Source organism: Syzygium oleosum, unplaced genomic scaffold (genome assembly GCF_021117445.2).
Source record: "Syzygium oleosum isolate NSW1041296 unplaced genomic scaffold, Sole_v2.1 Sole_v2.31, whole genome shotgun sequence".
Taxonomy (NCBI): domain Eukaryota; kingdom Viridiplantae; phylum Streptophyta; class Magnoliopsida; order Myrtales; family Myrtaceae; genus Syzygium; species Syzygium oleosum.
In genome coordinates this window covers 2,153,168-2,170,562 of record NW_026607515.1, presented here as the reverse complement: position 1 = coordinate 2,170,562, position 17,395 = coordinate 2,153,168, and the positions used below count along the sequence as shown (strand labels likewise).

Here is a 17,395-nt window from a genome sequence, read left to right as displayed (position 1 = left end):
ATTTTTTAAGGTGCCCAAAAAAATTCAAAAACTCAAAAATTTCAAAACTTTACAGAATGGCTTAGAATACCTGTGGCCACCCACTTTGAGTGAAATTTTAATTTTTGGAGGTGAAAAAAAAGAAAAAAATCAAAAATTTCAAAACTTCATAGAATGACTTAGAATACATGTGGCCATCCACTTTGAGTGAAATTTAAATTTTTTTAGGTGAAAAAAACATAAAAAATCAAAAATTTCAAAACTTCACAAAATGACTTACAATACCTCTAGCCACCCACTTTGAGTAAAATTTAATTTTTTTTAGATGCCCAAATGGTATTTTTTATTTTTTTTTTATTTTTTTGGTTCCTAAAGAAAATTAAATTTCACTCAAAGTGGATGACCACATATAATCTAAGCCACTCTGTAAAGTTTTGAAAATTTTTCTTTTTTGCTTATTTTTTTTATCGACACCTACAAAAAATTAAATTTCACTCAAAGTGGGTGGCCACAGATATTCTAAGCAATTATGTGAAGTTTTTTATTTTTTATTTTTTTCGACACCTAAAAAAATTTAAATTTCGCTGAAAGTGGATGGCCATAGGTATTCTAAGCCATTTTGTGAAGTTTTGAAATTTTTTCTTTTTTTCTTTTTTTTTAATTTTTTTCGACACCTAAAAAAATAAAATTTCGCTCAAAGTGGGTGGCCACAGGTATTTTAAGCCATTCTGTAAAGTTTTGAAATTTTTACTTTTTTGCTTATTTTTATTTTTTTTGGCATATAAAAAAATTTAAATTTCACTCAAAGTGGGTGGCCACAGGTATTTTAAGTTATTCTGTGAAGTTTGGAAATTTTTTATTTTTTTCGGCACCTAAAAAAATTTAAATTTCACTCAAAGTGGATTGTCACAAGTATTCTAAGCCATTGTGTGAAGTTTTGAAATTTTTTATTTTTTGCTTTTTTTTATTTTTTTCGGCACCTAAAAAAATAAAATTTCGCTTCAAATTGGGTGGCCACAGGTATTCCAAGATATTCTGTGAAGTTTTTAAATTTTAGAATTTTTTTTTTGGCAACTAAAAAAATTAAATTTTGCTCAAAGTGGGTAGCCATAGGTTTTCTAAACCATTTTGTGAAATTTTGAAATTTTTTATTTTTATTTATTTTTTTCGGTACCTAAAAAAATTTAAATTTCACTGAAAAGTGGGTAGCCACAGATTCTAAACCATTCTGTTAAGTTTTGAAATTTTTGATTTTTTGCTTTTTTTTTCTCACCTCAAAGATCGTGACTTCCATATGAATATGTATGTTGAAGAAAATGAATTCCTCAGAAATGGTTCTCACTTTTGTTCCAGAAATGAAAAACCAACTTTTTTTTGGTTCTCATTTCGGTTTGAATCGTTTTGGAAGCAAACTTGTCCCGGAAATAGAAAAATGAAATTGCGTTACCAAACGGGTTTACGGTCCAAACGATTACGGAACAAAAAACCAGTGCAGACGAGGCAGAATGGTTTTCATGCGCACCTAAGACTACGAGCATTGGTTCATCGTCATGGAGTTCCCCACCGATTGCAAACCCTCCAAGGAAAGATGATAAACGCTTCCGTCAAAACCCTAGCCTATGTTGTCGCTAGGTAAAGAGTAGAAGAACCATCAATGCTATCTTTTTTTTCTTTTAATTTCTTGTCCTAGTTTAAGTTGAATGTGTTCGGTTTGTTTGTTTATTAGTAGCGTCAACATCTTGAAATTGGACGATTCCGGATTTTATAGAATGTCCCTTTGTACATGTAACTATGCAATAAATAGCTGCACTGAGAGCCTCATGGCTGTTCTAATATGTGTTTGATCTTAGTGTCTTATTAAAACTAGTTTTGATACGAGGCTGCCTCATGGTTGTTCTGATATGTGCTTGATTTTAGTGTCTTATTAAAACTAGTGTTGATATGAGGCTCTAAGTGCAGTTTTTTATTGCATAGTTACATGTACAAAGGGACATTCTATAAAATCTGGAATCTTCCAATTTCAAGATTTTAACGCTACTAATAAACAATCAAACCGAACACATTCAGCTTGAACTAGGACCAGAAATTAAAAGAAAACAAAAAGAGATAGCATCGATAGTTCTTCTGCTCTTTATCTTGCGACAACGGAGGCTAGGGTTTTGATGTAAGCATTAGCCATCTTTCTCGGAGGGCTTACAATCGGTGGGGAACTCCATGATAATGAACCAATGCTCTAGTCTTAGCCGTTGAGGAGGATCGTCTTCTTGAGAGGGCGATTGCTCCAGTTGGGCGACGGGTCCTTCAGGGACGAGTAGCGAGACCGGGGGTCATGGGCAGGTCGGCTTCGGGTCTTGGCAAGAGTGAGGCATTGAGGAGAGGAATGGAGAGGCGGGAGCGAGAGTGAGAGGATGAAGGTGGAGTTGGGGAATGAGCGTTCGAGCGAGGAGCTGGAGTTGAGCGAGGAGGGAACAAAGTAGTGATTTTTGAGGTTTTCTTTTGTCACAAAGGAAAAGGTGAGTTGAGGGAGTTGACAGAAAGCTTAGGGCGTGAACGGTAACCATTCTGCTCCAGAAATCAAATTCTTGCCAGAAATTGATTTCCGGAATTCTTGCCAGAAATTGATTTTTGGAGGAGAAATCTGTTTGATAAAATATAACTAATTTTGCTCCAGAAATTGATTTCTGGAACATAAATCTTTTTTTATTTTTTTATTTTTTTGGGCACCTCAAAAAAAATAAATTTCACTCAAAGTGGGTGCCCAAAGGTATTCTAAGCCATTTTGTGAAGTTTTGAAATTTTTGATTTTTTGATTTTTTTGGGCACCTCAAAAAAATTAAATTTCACTCAAAGTGGGTGTTCAAAGGTATTCTGAGCCATTTTGTGAAGTTTTGAAATTTTTGATTTTTTGATTTTTTTGGGCACCTCAAAAAAATTAAATTTCACTCAAAGTGGGTGCCCAAAGGTATTCTGAGCCATTTTGTGAAGTTTTGAAATTTTTGATTTTTTGATTTTTTTGGGCATATCAAAAAAATTAAATTTCACTCAAAGTGGGTGCCCAAAGGTATTCTAAACCATTCTATGAAGTTTTGAAATTTTTGATTTTTTTATATTTTTTGAAAAAATTCACCAAATTTCCTATTTTCTCGAAATCTGACTTTTTTTATTTTCTGGAAATTTTTATGAACTTTTCTTGAATTTTTCAATTTTTATGCATTTTTTGAAAAAAAAATTAGTGAGAAAAAGAGAGAAAATAGGAAGAATGCATTCTGGAAGAGAGAAGCTACAAAAAGTAGCTTCTTTTTTTCTTGCCCAAAACTCATTTTGGAATAAAAAATGCATTCTGGAATCAAGAATGCATTCTGGAATCAAGTATTTTTAACAAACGCATTTTTATTCCAAAATGCAAAAATTGCTCCAGAATGCATTCCGGAAATTTTTTAACAAACGCATTTCTGTTTCGAAATGCATTCTGGAGCAGAATTTCTATTCCAGAATGGATTCCATGCGCGCCCTTAGCGGCTATTTCAAATTTTTTAATAAAGCTGTTGTGCATTTAAGCTCCCAACTTCAACTTTTGCTGGATATTTTATTTAATTACAATTCTTTGCCACGTGTCAAAATCTGAATGGGCCTGGCCGGATAAATGCCCGCCATGTTCGCAGCTGACGTGGTACTTTGATACCACTTAATATTTTAATGAAAAATGCAATCTAGTTTCTTTGTTAATTTCATCCAATTTAGTTATTGAGAAATGCTGACATAGCTCTTTTATTAGTTTTTTAAAACAAATGGTGCCAACATGGCTTTTTCTTTTCTTTTCTTTTTCTTCAATTCCACATGTGCTCCCCTTGCTACTGTTCATCTCTTCTTCATGCAAATCTATGGTCAAGCTCAACGTCGCAGCGGAGATGAAGCCCAGATTTGGGGTCAAGCTCGACGTGCGATAGAGCTCAATCTCCGTTTCTAAGTTCGAGCTACCTGCCAGGAGCGGAGCTCGACAGCTAGATTTTAGGTTGACCTCGAAGCCGCAAGAGGAGGTCAGCTTAGATTAGGGGTGAGCAAGATGGACCGCCCAAACCAAGATCGGACTGGACCGACTGATTTGGTCCGGTTCTTAGGAATATCGGTCCGGCTCCCAGTTCCTAAAAGTAAAACCGGTTTCCGGGTGGTACGGTTCCCGGTCTAGGGTGGAAACCGAACCGGACCGGACCGATAAATATATATTTTTCTAATTTTTTCATATATATAATATTTAATATATATACGAAAAATATTTAATATTGGTCCCATTGGAACTGATCGTTCAATTTTTTCATATATTATGTATATTTTTTCAATTTTTCCATGACCTTATGGGATCAAATCAGAACTATAAAAAAAAGAACGGAACAATCGGTTCTTGGTTCACAAATAATATTTAATATTGATCACATTGGAACCGGTCCGGTCCACTGTCCCAAGACTAGCCGGTCCGGTCCCCGATCCTAGAAACTGTGAACTGGTCCTCTCAGTCCGGTTCCCGATTCTTGAGTTGGACCGGATCGAATCGGAAACCGCTCATCCCTAGCTTAGATAGTGTCAAGCTCTAGCTGCGTTGTGAAGCTTGCCCAAATTTGGGCTCAAGCTCAAGGCTGCATCAAAGCTCGTGGTCCTGGTCGCAAGCTTGGAGCTCAAGTGACCATGGCTACCACGAGCTTCAAGCTGAAACGGCCATGCCAATAAGCTACGAAGCTAGATTTACTGGAATTGTAATATTTATAAGAGGGATGATGATACAAACGGTCCCTAAACTTTGGCCCAATGTGTAATTTGATCCCTGAACTTTTAATTTGTTCAATGTCATCCTTATTTGTGTCATTTTCCCTTTCTAAGAAGAAGAAGAAGCAATTTTACTCTTTTTTATTCTTTATTCTTTTAGATATTTAAGTTTTTTTTTTCAAATGTGGCCCTTAATGAACGCCACATCAGCGCCACATGTATCAAAAAGTAATAAAAAAATGCCACATTAGTATTTCATGTTAGCTAAAATTGACAAAGTTAACGAAAAGACTTGATTGCACTAATTTAACAAATTTTATGACTCAAATTCACTTTTTGAAAGTCTTAAGACTCAATTGAACTTTCACGACTTGTCCTTAATTTTTACTAATTAAAATCCTTGAAATAATATTATTTTATCATCTTGAAAAATTATCACGCATCGTGATCTTTGTGAAAAGTAAATTAATTTGAGCACGCAACAGCATGAAACTAGACCAAGCATATTGTATTTGTGAGATTGTGAATTATTTTATTTCTTCGGATATGGAAATTATTATGTTATATGGTTTGAGATTAGTACACTTAATCTATAAACACACATAGATATCTATTCGAAACTTTGGCTCGCCGCCATGGCTCAGCCGCTTTCGATTTTATGGGCCACTGTGATCACGAAATCTAATCAACCAGTTGATGCATTGATATTCAGTTGGACCCCGTGGTCGCGTGGTAACTCGAACAAGATCTCTTACTCTGAAAGTGTTGTAAAAATGTTATGAATTGTTCTACTATAGAATTCATGTGATTGTTTCGAACATAATGCATATGAACTATTGACATGAATTTGGTTTACTCGTACTTGTAATTATAGGTTAACCAAAAAAAAAAGCCAAATGAAAACCCGAAACCCGGCCCGCCCCAATCTGACCCGGATTTTTGTTTCAAATCCTATGCATTTCGGGTTGGAGAGAACACTCTCCCTTATGATTCGGGCCGGATCGGGTATCATAGAGACCCGACCCGACCTATTGACACCCCTACCGGTAACTCGAACTCTTATTGCTCGAGGATTTTCGCAGTTCATTCATCTAGTTATATTCCTGACTGCCGTTGATTAATTAAGAGCAAATATTTCTAATTGATGCATGTTTGTTTTGGGAAAAAGCTTAATGATAAAAGAAGGAAGACACTTCCCGAAAAATTATTTTTTAGGAAAACATTTTTTCAATTTTTAGATTAGGAAATTCATTTTCCTAATTTTAAGCATGCATATTTTCTCTGACCATAAATTAATTTATGTTGATCAATCGTTTTCAGCAAACAAAACGCGAAAAAGTTCAAAAAATTAATTCGCGAGAAATTCTTTCACTTAATCAGGCGCATAATAATCCCATCCAGTTAATAACACCCATCAGTAATCATGATTATCATTCTAAGGTCTCCTTGAAAAGAGGCTGCGCATTTTGTTTTGAGCCCGTGCTTTTGCCTTCTGAATGAGTTGACCTCTGCTTTTAACTTTACGTTGTTTGTAATTTTTATGAAACTCGATATTTTAACTTTAAAGATAAGTAACATCTTCTACCTCTAAATTTTTATCTTTGGTAGATCAGGAGCCTGTCTTAGATCCTTGATAGTGGTTACTAAGAGTACCTCACTAAAGCGGAGGAAGCAAGCTTATAACTAGGGCTGCGCTCGCTTGTCCAGGTGTATAGACCTAACGGGCTACGTTTCTTATTTTAACGTGCCGGTACTTATATGCACAGTCCCCCCAATTGGAGAGAAAGTTCAATCTTCCCTCACCTCAGGGAACACCCCCGAATTTAACGTTCCGGAGTTCAGATGAAACCTTTTAAGAACATGTTCACATCTTTACTTTACACTTTTTATCAATTTTATGAAACTCGCATTTTGACTTTAAAGATTGGCCTGCAGAATTTCATATAATTTTTTCCATAAGTTCTCAAATGTTAAAGAGAAAGTCAATAAGTATTAGGGAGATTTAGCTGCAAAATTGCTCCAACCTTACCATTCAACATAAAAATCTGAAGGAAAAGAAGAAGAAGAAGAAGAAAGGCCATGTCGACAATTCAGAGGTAGAAGATGTTACTTATCTTCTTCTTTTTATTAAATTTGCTACTCCTAATTATTGACTTGTGTTTTGACTTGTGAGAGCTACAAAATTGGAAATTTGAGAAAATGCAGAATATCAATTTAAAGTACTACTACTATATGACAAAAATTCCAAAACACTTTTTACCTGTTTTAATATTTCAAATAAAAGCCAAAAAAAAAAAAGCGAATCTTAGTGGTCGCCACTTGTGGATAAAAAGAATTCCTAATCAGATTTTAGATTAAATGACACGTATCAAAATATAAGTTCAAGCTCAATCAAGTACATTGCAAAACCACGCGGATATTAGGGGTATGCAAAACGGATCGCCCAAATCGAGAATCGTCCGGACCGGACTGGACCAAACCGGCCAATTCCTGATTCGTAAAAGTAGAACCAGTGTTCGGACGGTCCGGTAACCAGACCGAACCGGACCAAACCGACTACATATACATTTTTTAATTTTTTTACTTCTTCAAAAAATTAGTAAAATGTGAATTAAACCCTAAGTAAACTTCATTGACAAAAATTAGTAAAATGTAAACTAAACTCTAAGTGATCGGTTCCATTGGACTGGACCGGAAATCGATCATGTGAATATCATTAAATTTCATTTTTGTCAATACAGCTCAAAGTCCAAGAAACATGCTCATTTTGTCCACTAGATATGTGAGAGATGATTCGGTATGTTAATAAAAAATTTACCATCTCTATTGAGGCGCATATTATTTTTCCAAGAAGGTGATTTACTCGCAAGAAAAAGTTCATGATAAGATAGATTCGGAACTATAAAATCTCATTTTTCAGGACTATCCGTAATGACAGATCATTTTCTCACTTGGTCGTATTCCAAAATTAATCGCCTTACCTTTTGAACCGGAAGACATATCAGATGGACGATTCGGTATCTTAATAGAAATTTTATCATCTCTATCGACGTGCATATTATTTTCTGGGAAGGTAATTTGCTTGCAAAAGAAACGTTCACGGTAGGATAAATTCACATTCATAAAATATAATTTTTGAAGACTGTCCATAATGACGGATTACGTTTTCACTAATATGATTTGTACCTCAATATCAATTTCTTGCCTTCTGAACACCATGCTAGCAAAATTGTGATGTGTGTTTGGTACAGCAGAATGTAATCGAATCAAACAATACAATGGGATGGAATGAAATGATGATTCCAACATCTCTGATGGGTAAAATATTGGAATGGAGTGGAGTAAGAATTCTTGTGCTTGGTTGATAGAATTGTGGGAATAGAATTGAATGAGAATTTTTTAAATAAATTTACTTTATACTGTTCTTGCAGTAATAGTATAATTATTGATATTTCTCGAATATAATTAAAAATTATTAATCATTAATGATTAACTCCTCAGTAGTTATTATATTTAATAGAATAGTATCGTAGTTGATATCTATTAATAAGTATTAATTATAACTGTCAATTTCTCGATATTAATCACACTATAATTAATTAAAGGACTTGATAGTTCTATTAATAAGAATACTTCATAAATACAATTTCATTTTAAATGGATAATTACTTAGATTTACATGTCATCTATAGTTACTAATAATTACTATTAGTCGATATTTTCTAATAAAATCTATGCTTCTTTATATAATTTTAAAACAGAAATTTTTTTATAACCATATAATATTTTATATAATTTTATTCAATAATATTTTGGTTGAGAAAAGGAAATGAACGGGCATTCCAATTTCCATTCCACGAGTGCAACCAAACACACGAGTAAACGTGAGGTTGCTAATACTATTGGCAGAATTTTACTAATAAATCTCCAATTTCCATTCCAATGGTTGAACACACTTGCTAAGTTACACTATACAAAGCTGTTGCAAGATTAGTAATTTTATTGCACTTTATTACAAACTTACTTATAATCCACATACCAAGTGTCCATAACACACTAGTTAATATATATTTTCTCGAAAACATGGTCTCAGCAATTGGACCGTTGCGTGCAATTGGCCAAGCCAACCAATTTTACATTGCTTAAGCTCATTGCTTTCCTACAAAAAAAAGACACGTCTAACAGGCAAGATCGCGCGAATACGTGCGTTTTCTGAACGAGTATCTCTCCTGGACCCTACCCTAGTTAGAATTTGCATCCTAAGCCCGAAATGGAACTTAAAATTTCTTCGATGCAAGCAAGCAAACTATAGAGTTCCCTTATTCTCTGATGGTGCTCCGGATGCACAGGTCAATCTATTTCTGCAATGGTGTGTCATGCTCATCCTCAACTTGCTTGTCCCGCAATTAATGATATGCCAAGACAAGATGATTTGCTCATACATGGAAAAATCTCAGGACCATGATCGGATTACATTCCATATTATTGTTCTTCCACATCCACGATGTCGTATAAGGACTTTCGATGCACAATGGTCGGCGTGGTCCCACGCGCTTACTGGTCATCGCGGTCCGACGCGTTTACTGGTCATTGCAAGCGCTTGCTCCAAACTAATTTTATGCGCGAAATACATTGGATTTTGACCATATTCAGTGAATTAGGGAGGAAAATGATATATAGGCAAGTACATTTTTTATAGTGATACCATATGTTAGAATGCCAAGAGCCCCTCTGTCTCTCTCTCTCTCTCTCTCCAGAGTCACAAGCCCATTTTTGGCCAATCCCTCCTCCTCCCTATATAATTTCTCTCCTCTGCAATTTCTTCAGAGGGAGAAAGAGGAGAGAGATGGCCATTGTTGATGTTGCTGTTGCTGTTTGCAGTGGGAGTGACCAGATCAAAACAGGGTTTCTGGGTTTTTGATACAACCAAGAAATTCAAGGATTGTTTTCTCCATTTCTCTCTGGAAATAGTTCTTTAGTCTGCAAGAGCTGGTTTTTGACCCTTCGCCTTCTGTGGTCCCCCCTGTAAGTCAGCTCCAAACCTCGAGAACTCCAATTTCGCCCCCGTCATATCATTCATTTGTTTATTTACTAATCTCTCTTGTATCTTTTTCGCCATTTGACCGTCTCTACACGCATATACACACAGGGAGAGAGAGAGAGTGTGTGTGTGTGTGAAGCGCCTCAAAATCTTTAACATGTCCAATCTCGCAATGTAGTGGGAGAGAGGTTTCTTGGGCTCCCTGTGACGTTAAAAAAGGTGCCTTTTATCGCACATGAGCCTGTGTTTTGTGCAAATCAATGCGAGGACGTCAAGTTGGTCTTTTTGGTTAGATAAACGCTCCGTCACTCTTGTGTTCTGTGTGAAAAGGTGTGAAACGGAAGGGATCAGGAGTCACGGCTATAGACCCACTTCCCTTCCTTTCTGCTTCTCTCATGCCATCTAAGAAAAAGATTTTGTCTTGACGCTCGCTGAGTCCTCTAATACGGACAAGCCATCGGTCAAGCACTTTTAAGGAAGGAAGAAAACGATTCTAGACTTTTGCGCATTCCAGTCCACTTCCCCCGCTCCGCAATTTCTTTTACGCAAAATGTCTTTTTCCTGAAATTTTTCCTGTCAAAATTTCCCCAGAGAGAGAGAGAGAGAGAGAGGGTTAGAGTCTTAGAGAGATTGACACAGGTCTGAACCATTGAAACAAAACACGGACCTACTTGTCTCGTGTCTGCATCGGGAACACATTCCCAGAGAGAGAGAGAGAGAGAGAGAGAGAGAGAGAGAGATGGTTGACTCGGCTTGAGTTCTGCATGGACTAAAGGTAGTTGACAAAAAGAAAAAAGGGCGATCTTTTCTTCTCCTTTTTGTTTTATGTAATCCTGTACTTCTCCCTATCCCGTAAATTTTTATGATCTTGTCTTCGCAACTCCCTGTAGCGAGTGTTATATGATGAGATAGGGAGTTTTCTCTCTCCCCTCTTAACTATTTTCTACTACATTGAGTCCTGAAAGCATGTCTCTGTTATATGAGGTCACTTTGCAGAGAGCCAACAAAATGGAGGGGCAGAGTGAGATTGACCGCTTCGGTGAACCATTCGAGGGAAGCTTCATGGGGAGGCTGAGGGACGAAGGGTCGGGGAGTGACAACCAGTTCGATGGAGCTTCTGGGGATGACGATCAGGATGATGCTGTTGATGAAGAAGCAGGAGTTGTTCCCCGCAAGAGGAAGAAGTACCACCGACACAGTCCGCATCAAATTCAAGAACTCGAAGCGTAATCGATTCTCTTTTCGATGTCATAGCGACCCTTTTGTGTAAATTTCTTCAATTTGGATGAAAAATCTCAACTTTTTTTCCATGTCCCTTTAGTTTCTTTAAGGAGTGTCCTCATCCTGATGAGAAACAAAGGTTGGAGCTGAGCAGGAGGCTTGGTCTGGAGTCCAAGCAAATCAAGTTCTGGTTTCAGAACCGAAGGACCCAGATGAAGGTGAAGCCACATTTTTGTCTCAATCAGTCTTTTTTGTATAAGCATAAAATTTGCTTTCTGAGCATTGGACTGAGATGTGTTGTTGGTAATTTGAACCAGACTCAATTGGAGCGCCATGAGAATATTATGCTGAGAGACGACAACAATAGGCTCCGGAACGAGAACGACGCAATGCGGAGCAAACTGACCAATCCCATTTGCAGCAACTGCGGCGGCACGGCCATCTTTAATGGCGCCGGCATGGTGTCGTACGAGGAGCACCAGCTGAGGGTCGAGAATGCTCGGTTGAAGGATGAAGTAGCTCGGGTTCGCTCTCTTACTGACAACTTCTTGGGGAAACAACTCCCCACTGCACACCTTCCCTCGAGCCCTCCGAGGTCCAATCGTGGTTCGGAGTTCTCCGCCCAGGGGCACGTTCCCAACGTCTCAACCACAGCCAGTGCCGCATTGCCAATGGGAATGAGCTCTCTAGATGGAATGTCGAATGCTTCCCCGGCTACTCCTTATGCAAGACCAGCAGTTGCGATGGCTAGGAATCAATTGTCCAATGAAAAATCGGCTTATATTGATGTTGCAATAGCTTCCATGAATGAATTAATGAAGATGGCTGAGCCCAATTCCTGCCTTTGGCTGCGAACTTTGGACGGAGCAAAAGAAGTATTGAACCACGAGGAGTACTCACGGTTATCCACTCCTCTTGCCGGTGTGAGGCGCAGTGATCTCGTGACCAAGGCCTCAAGGGAGACCGGTATCGTCCCCATCAACAGCTTGGCTGTTGTAGAGATTTTGATGGATGTGGTATGGTGCACGACTTGAATACTACTAGCTAATAAGGCCTCATTGCATTCACAGAGTTTGACAAAAATGTTATTCGCCTATCAAGTTTTAAGTCTCTTCTTCCATTCCAGTTATAGCCAAATGTTTTGATGCCCCTTGAACTGCTTTATCTTAGCTTTAATGATCTGATACGGCAAGTCGTTACTCGATTTGAACTGACATCCTTATCACATTATACTAGTTATTCTATCTTTTTACGTTTGTCTCTAGTGCTTGAATGATTTCCCAACCCTTTTCTCTTCATAGAATCGTTGGGCGGAAACATTTCCCTGCATAATTGCTCGATCATCCACCATCGAATTAATATCGAGTGGAATCAGAGGAAACAGGAATGGAGCTTTGCAAGTGGTATGTTTCTTTGCTTTGATTACTCTCCTTTTCATCTAAGAAGTCAGAACTAACAAGACTTGCTATTATTTGCCCTGTAGATGCATGCTGAATTTCAAGTGCTTTCACCATTGGTTCCTTTGCGCCAAGTGAGATTCCTTAGGTTCTGCAAGCAGCATGGAGAGGGTACATGGGCGGTGGTCGATGTTTCCGTTGGCATGATCCAAGACGGTTCGGATCCGCGTGGTTTCGCCAACTGTAGGAGGCTTCCTTCTGGATGTGTTTTACAGGATATGCCCAATGGCTCTTCCAAGGTATTGCCAATATTGAATATTTACCATACCTCTCTTTCATCGAATGCTATAGTTCTGGGTTTTCTTCGCATGTCTTGCTCTTGCCTTATAGGTACTATTTACGTTAGAGGCATCGAGCAAGATCATTGATATTATTGCACCGTATTTAGATTTCTGTTTGATCTTCTAATGAACCCGATTTTTACACTTGTTCGCTCTGTCACTTTCGGTGCCCAAAATCGTGAGACTTTTTAAGAGACTGTATCCACAGAGCGCAGGACTAATTTGCCAGAGAATCTTAGCCTTTCTCCAATAGTTTACTGAATGATGCCTTTACGATTATGTATTATATAGTTTTGTTCGATCTCCAAAGTGTAGATTGTCTCCAATTAACTATTCCACTGGGGCTTATCGAAGCGAGCAAATCCATGGCGCTGTTTTTTTATTTATGGATAGGCCAAGCTGCATCTTATGCTTTATTTAGTCTCGGCCTCGAGACTCTCAATCTTTGTTGCATAAAGTATGTATTTGATGCTTCTATTCCTGTTTCTCTTCTCATTTTTAAATTTGTCCCGTGTCTTTTTATTGACAGCGAGACTATATGACCTGGATCCAGACTTATATTTAATTTGTTTGAATCTCCTTAGACAGTAAGTTGCCGAATAAATTTATTCTCCATGTGTATGAGCAACTTGCTCACCACTCGCGAGGCCTTCTGCAACTGAATCATTTTAAGTGATATTGTTCCAGACAGGAACATGCCGTGAGATTAAATTATGAAGTGCGTTAGCAGTGTCTAATCTGCATTTTGGTAATTATTCTGCACCAGTAACTTTACTTGTTCTGCGGAAGGAGGGATAAAAACTCGTACAAGTTTTGACTTTTCATCAAACTTAAGTGAGATAAAGAAGCCCCAGGTGATGGATGATTTTATTGATTAATGGAGCGTGAACGTAGTGCAAATGATGCAATCTTGAAAGTACATCAAGACTTATAAGTATCTCATGAAGTATGAAGTGGGCTTTTGTTGCTAGAGTCGCAAAATATCTAACATGAGTATGGTGAATTTCAGGTTACTTGGATCGAACATTCAGAATATGACGGAACTGCAGTTCACCCTCTTTACCATTCCTACCTTAGTTCCGGCATGGGATTCAGTTCTCAGAGGTGGATTGCCTCGCTACAGAGGCACTGCGAGTGCTTGCTAACATTCATGTCATCTACCTACCCTAATGAAGATAGTTCAGGTCATACTTCCTATATTCATCGCAAGCTTTATTCGTATAGGTTACATTATTTGAGACTAAAAATTTTTGGAACAGGAATGAATCCGAGTGGAAGGAGAAATATGCTGAAACTGGCGCAGCGCATGACAGATAATTTCTGTTCGGGGGTCTGTGCTTCGCCGCTGCACAACTGGGAAGTCCTTCACCTTGGGAACATGAGTGGCGATGTGCGAGTAACGACTAGAAAAAACGCTGGTAGACCCGGCGAGCCGCCCGGGATCGTACTGAGTGCAGCAACTTCCATTTGGATGCCCATAGCGCACGAGACGGTGTTCAATTTTGTGCGCAACGAGCAGTTGAGGAGCGAGTGGGATATATTATCCCACGGTGGCCCAATGCAGGAGATAGTCCATGTGGCTAAGGGTCAGAGGCGCGACAATTGCGCCTCTCTTCTCCGTGCTAATGTAAGCGCTTGTCGATTAATGCTGAACCTTGTAGCTCCAGCTGCTTTTGATTTTGCTTCAACAAATATGCCGACCCATGACTTGCAGGCACTCAGCGCGAGCGACACAAGCATGGTGATTCTGCAAGAGACATGGACAGATGCGTCGGGCTCCCTCATAGCCTATGCTCCAGTGGACATAACAGTGATTGAATCGGTGGTGAGCGGCGGAGACCCGAACAGCGTCGCGCTCCTACCGTCTGGATTTGCCTTGCTCCCAGACAGTCCGTCACACATTGATGGACTAAGGAACCCCGATGGAAGTCTCGTTGGAACTGCTGATGGCAGCGGGTGCCTAATGACAATCGGGTTTCAGATCCTCGTGAGCAGCACTCCTGCTGCGAAGCTCACAGCAGAGTCAGTCGAGACCGTGCACAACCTCCTCTCGCGCACAATCCAGAGGATCAAAACCTCATTGCGAATGTCCTAGTTCATATTTTTTTTCCTGCTCTTTCTTGTTATTTAGATTGATCTACTTTTTGTATGGAATAAGATAACATAAAGTATAGAGAGACTGAAATGGATGGAAAGGCATAGGTACCAAAAAGAAAAAACAAGGTGGTTTCGAGTCAAGAACGAACCGCTCGCCCTTCCCGGACATGGTGATGTAATTGAAGGTACTGGATCTTTCGCCTATCCGGGGGTTCGGGCATTGACTTAGATAACCACCAGGACGGACTTAGCTCTCAAATTGTGATCTTGAGAGAAATTATTCTGTTCTCTATAGAAGTTGAAATTTTGTCATGGATCTAATTTCCTTATGCTTGGCGGCTTATTTTGAATTAATGCAGATCGTGTTCTGGGATTATGTATGCCAAACACAGCATTCGCACAGTCAACATGAACACATGTACGTTCATAGAACTCGTAATCATGCAAGCCAATTTATTGCTGTCCTTGTGAAATAAGAGCCGGCCTGAGTTCTCATTTAACTCCAAGATCAAGTACAGTACAGTGCAGTTTGCCAAAGATCTGTTCTTTGGGGTTCGATATGAAAGTGGAGACCATGTTTCAAGGGGAGACAAACAATGGAGTGAAGCATCTGTGGCAAGCCCATGCTTTCACGGGCCTTCCATCCTTAACAAAATTCATTCACAGGCCCGTATCAGTTTCCAATGTATTAGGCTGAATGATAACAATTCTTTACCTAGGTTTGGAGCAATCTGTTTAAGTACGAATTTTAATTTCTATTTACGGAACAAATTTTGTTCAAATAGATTTGAAAGAGAAATCGAAGTTAAAATTTTTAGCTTCTCTTTACTGGCAGAAATGAGAAACAAAATTTTTTGTTCTTCTCATCACTTTCCCTCACTACTAGTCGGTCGCTCACCGCCGCCCATCGCGGTCGCCGCCACCGCGACGGCCGCTACCCTTCAGCCGCGCCGCCGCCACCCTCTCTCTGCCACCTGGTGCCTCCCACCACCGCCAGGTGAGCCACCGGCCACCTCCCGCCACCATCGGCCACCTCCCGCCACCATCGGCGCAGCCGCCTCCGCCAAAAAAAAAAATTCCAAAAATCCTTAAAAATTGAAAAATTCAGAAAAATTCATAAAAATTTCTAGAAAATAAAAAAAGTCGATTTCGGGAAAATAGGAAATTTGTTCATTTTTCCAAAAAAATAAAAAATTTCAAAACTTCACGAATGGCTTAGAATACTTTGTACTCACTTTGAATGAAATTTAAATTTTTGAAGTGCCCAAAAAAATAAAAATAAAATCAAAAATTTCAAAACTTTACATAATGGCTTAGAATATATGTGGCCACCCACTTTGTGTGAAATTTAAATTTTTGAGGTGCCCAAAAAATCCAAAAATCAAAAATTTCAAAACTTCACGAATGACTTAGAATATCGTGGCCACCCACTTGCGTAAAATTTAAATATTTTGAGATGCCCAAAAAAATTTAAAAATAAAAATTTCAAAACTTCACGAATGGCTTAGAATACACTGTCCACCCACTTTGCGTAAAATTTAAATTTTTGAGGTGCCCAAAAAAAACCAAAAATTTAAAACTTCACGAATGACTTAGAATACTTGTGGCCACCCATTTTAAGTGAAATTTAAATTTTTTAGGTGCCAAAAAAAAAAAAAAAAAAAATTTAAATTTCACTCAAAGTGGGTGGCAAGTATTCTAAGCCATTCTGAAGTTTTGAAATTTTTATTTTTTGATTTTTTGGGCACTTCAAAAATTTAAATTTCACTCAAAGTGGGTGGCCACATGTATTCTAAGCCATTCATGAAGTTTTGAAATTTTTGATTTTTTGGAAAAAATGAACAAATTTCCTATTTTCCCGAAATCGACTTTTTTATTTTCGGAAAATTTTATGGATTTTCTGAATTTTTTTAGATTTTTAGGAATTTTCCAGATTTTCTAATTTTTTATTCTATTTCTAAAAGAAATGAAGCGATTGTCCGCGCCGCCGTCCACTCAGGCCACATGAGAAGGAGAAATTTTGTGCCGTTATCAAACAAATTTCGTTTCGAAATAGAAATTTTGTCGTTATCAAACATGTTTTTTAGCTTAGAAACTCCTCCAGAAACAGAAATAGAAAAATCAATTTCTGGTCAGAAATTGATTTTTGAAACAGAATGATTATCATTCGCAGCCTTAGCTTCTGAGTTCTGACTGAAACTGGCACTTCTTCTAGAGGTCTCATAAGCACCAAAAACTTTGGCATCCTGCCCATGTTTGCGCTTCATTCGCTGCAGAGCTTGTTTTCAGAGCTGGAATCATGTGCACATTTAGTGAAGGAGATCCTGGAAAAACTAATGCTGGCTTTAAGTTACAACTCAGCTAAATGACTTTATTTGGCTTCACGTACCTATTCTGTTGATTTCAAGCAAATGAATCCATCTCTCTTTCAAGATAGGACATGAATTCTCTTCATTCAAGTCAATCCTTTATGGGAATACGTTCAACAAAGGGATAATTACACAAATGATTTTTTATGGATACAGATCAGATAGCTCAGATGATAGGGACAACACTAAAGA

General features: G+C 38.2%; 1 protein-coding gene across 3 annotated transcripts; it reads left to right on the top strand.

The window, feature by feature from the left end:
- Positions 1 to 9,841: 9,841 nt before the first annotated feature.
- Positions 9,842 to 15,150, top strand: LOC115683212 (homeobox-leucine zipper protein ANTHOCYANINLESS 2). Of its 3 annotated transcripts, none has more exons than XM_056304165.1 (9): positions 9,842 to 9,997; positions 10,775 to 11,004; positions 11,100 to 11,217; positions 11,317 to 12,015; positions 12,301 to 12,402; positions 12,483 to 12,695; positions 13,747 to 13,921; positions 13,997 to 14,364; positions 14,452 to 15,150. In XM_056304165.1, exons 2-9 carry the CDS (start codon positions 10,787 to 10,789, stop codon positions 14,830 to 14,832), a joined length of 2,274 nt encoding a protein of 757 aa, XP_056160140.1. In that variant the 5' UTR covers positions 9,842 to 9,997; positions 10,775 to 10,786; the 3' UTR covers positions 14,833 to 15,150. The 3 variants fall into 3 exon arrangements, with proteins under 3 accessions (XP_056160140.1, XP_056160139.1, XP_030463527.2); XM_056304164.1 differs by lacking the exon at positions 9,842 to 9,997 and adding an exon at positions 10,496 to 10,553; XM_030607667.2 differs by lacking the exon at positions 9,842 to 9,997 and having other exon boundaries at positions 10,564 to 11,004.
- The last annotated feature ends 2,245 nt before the right edge of the window (positions 15,151 to 17,395 follow it).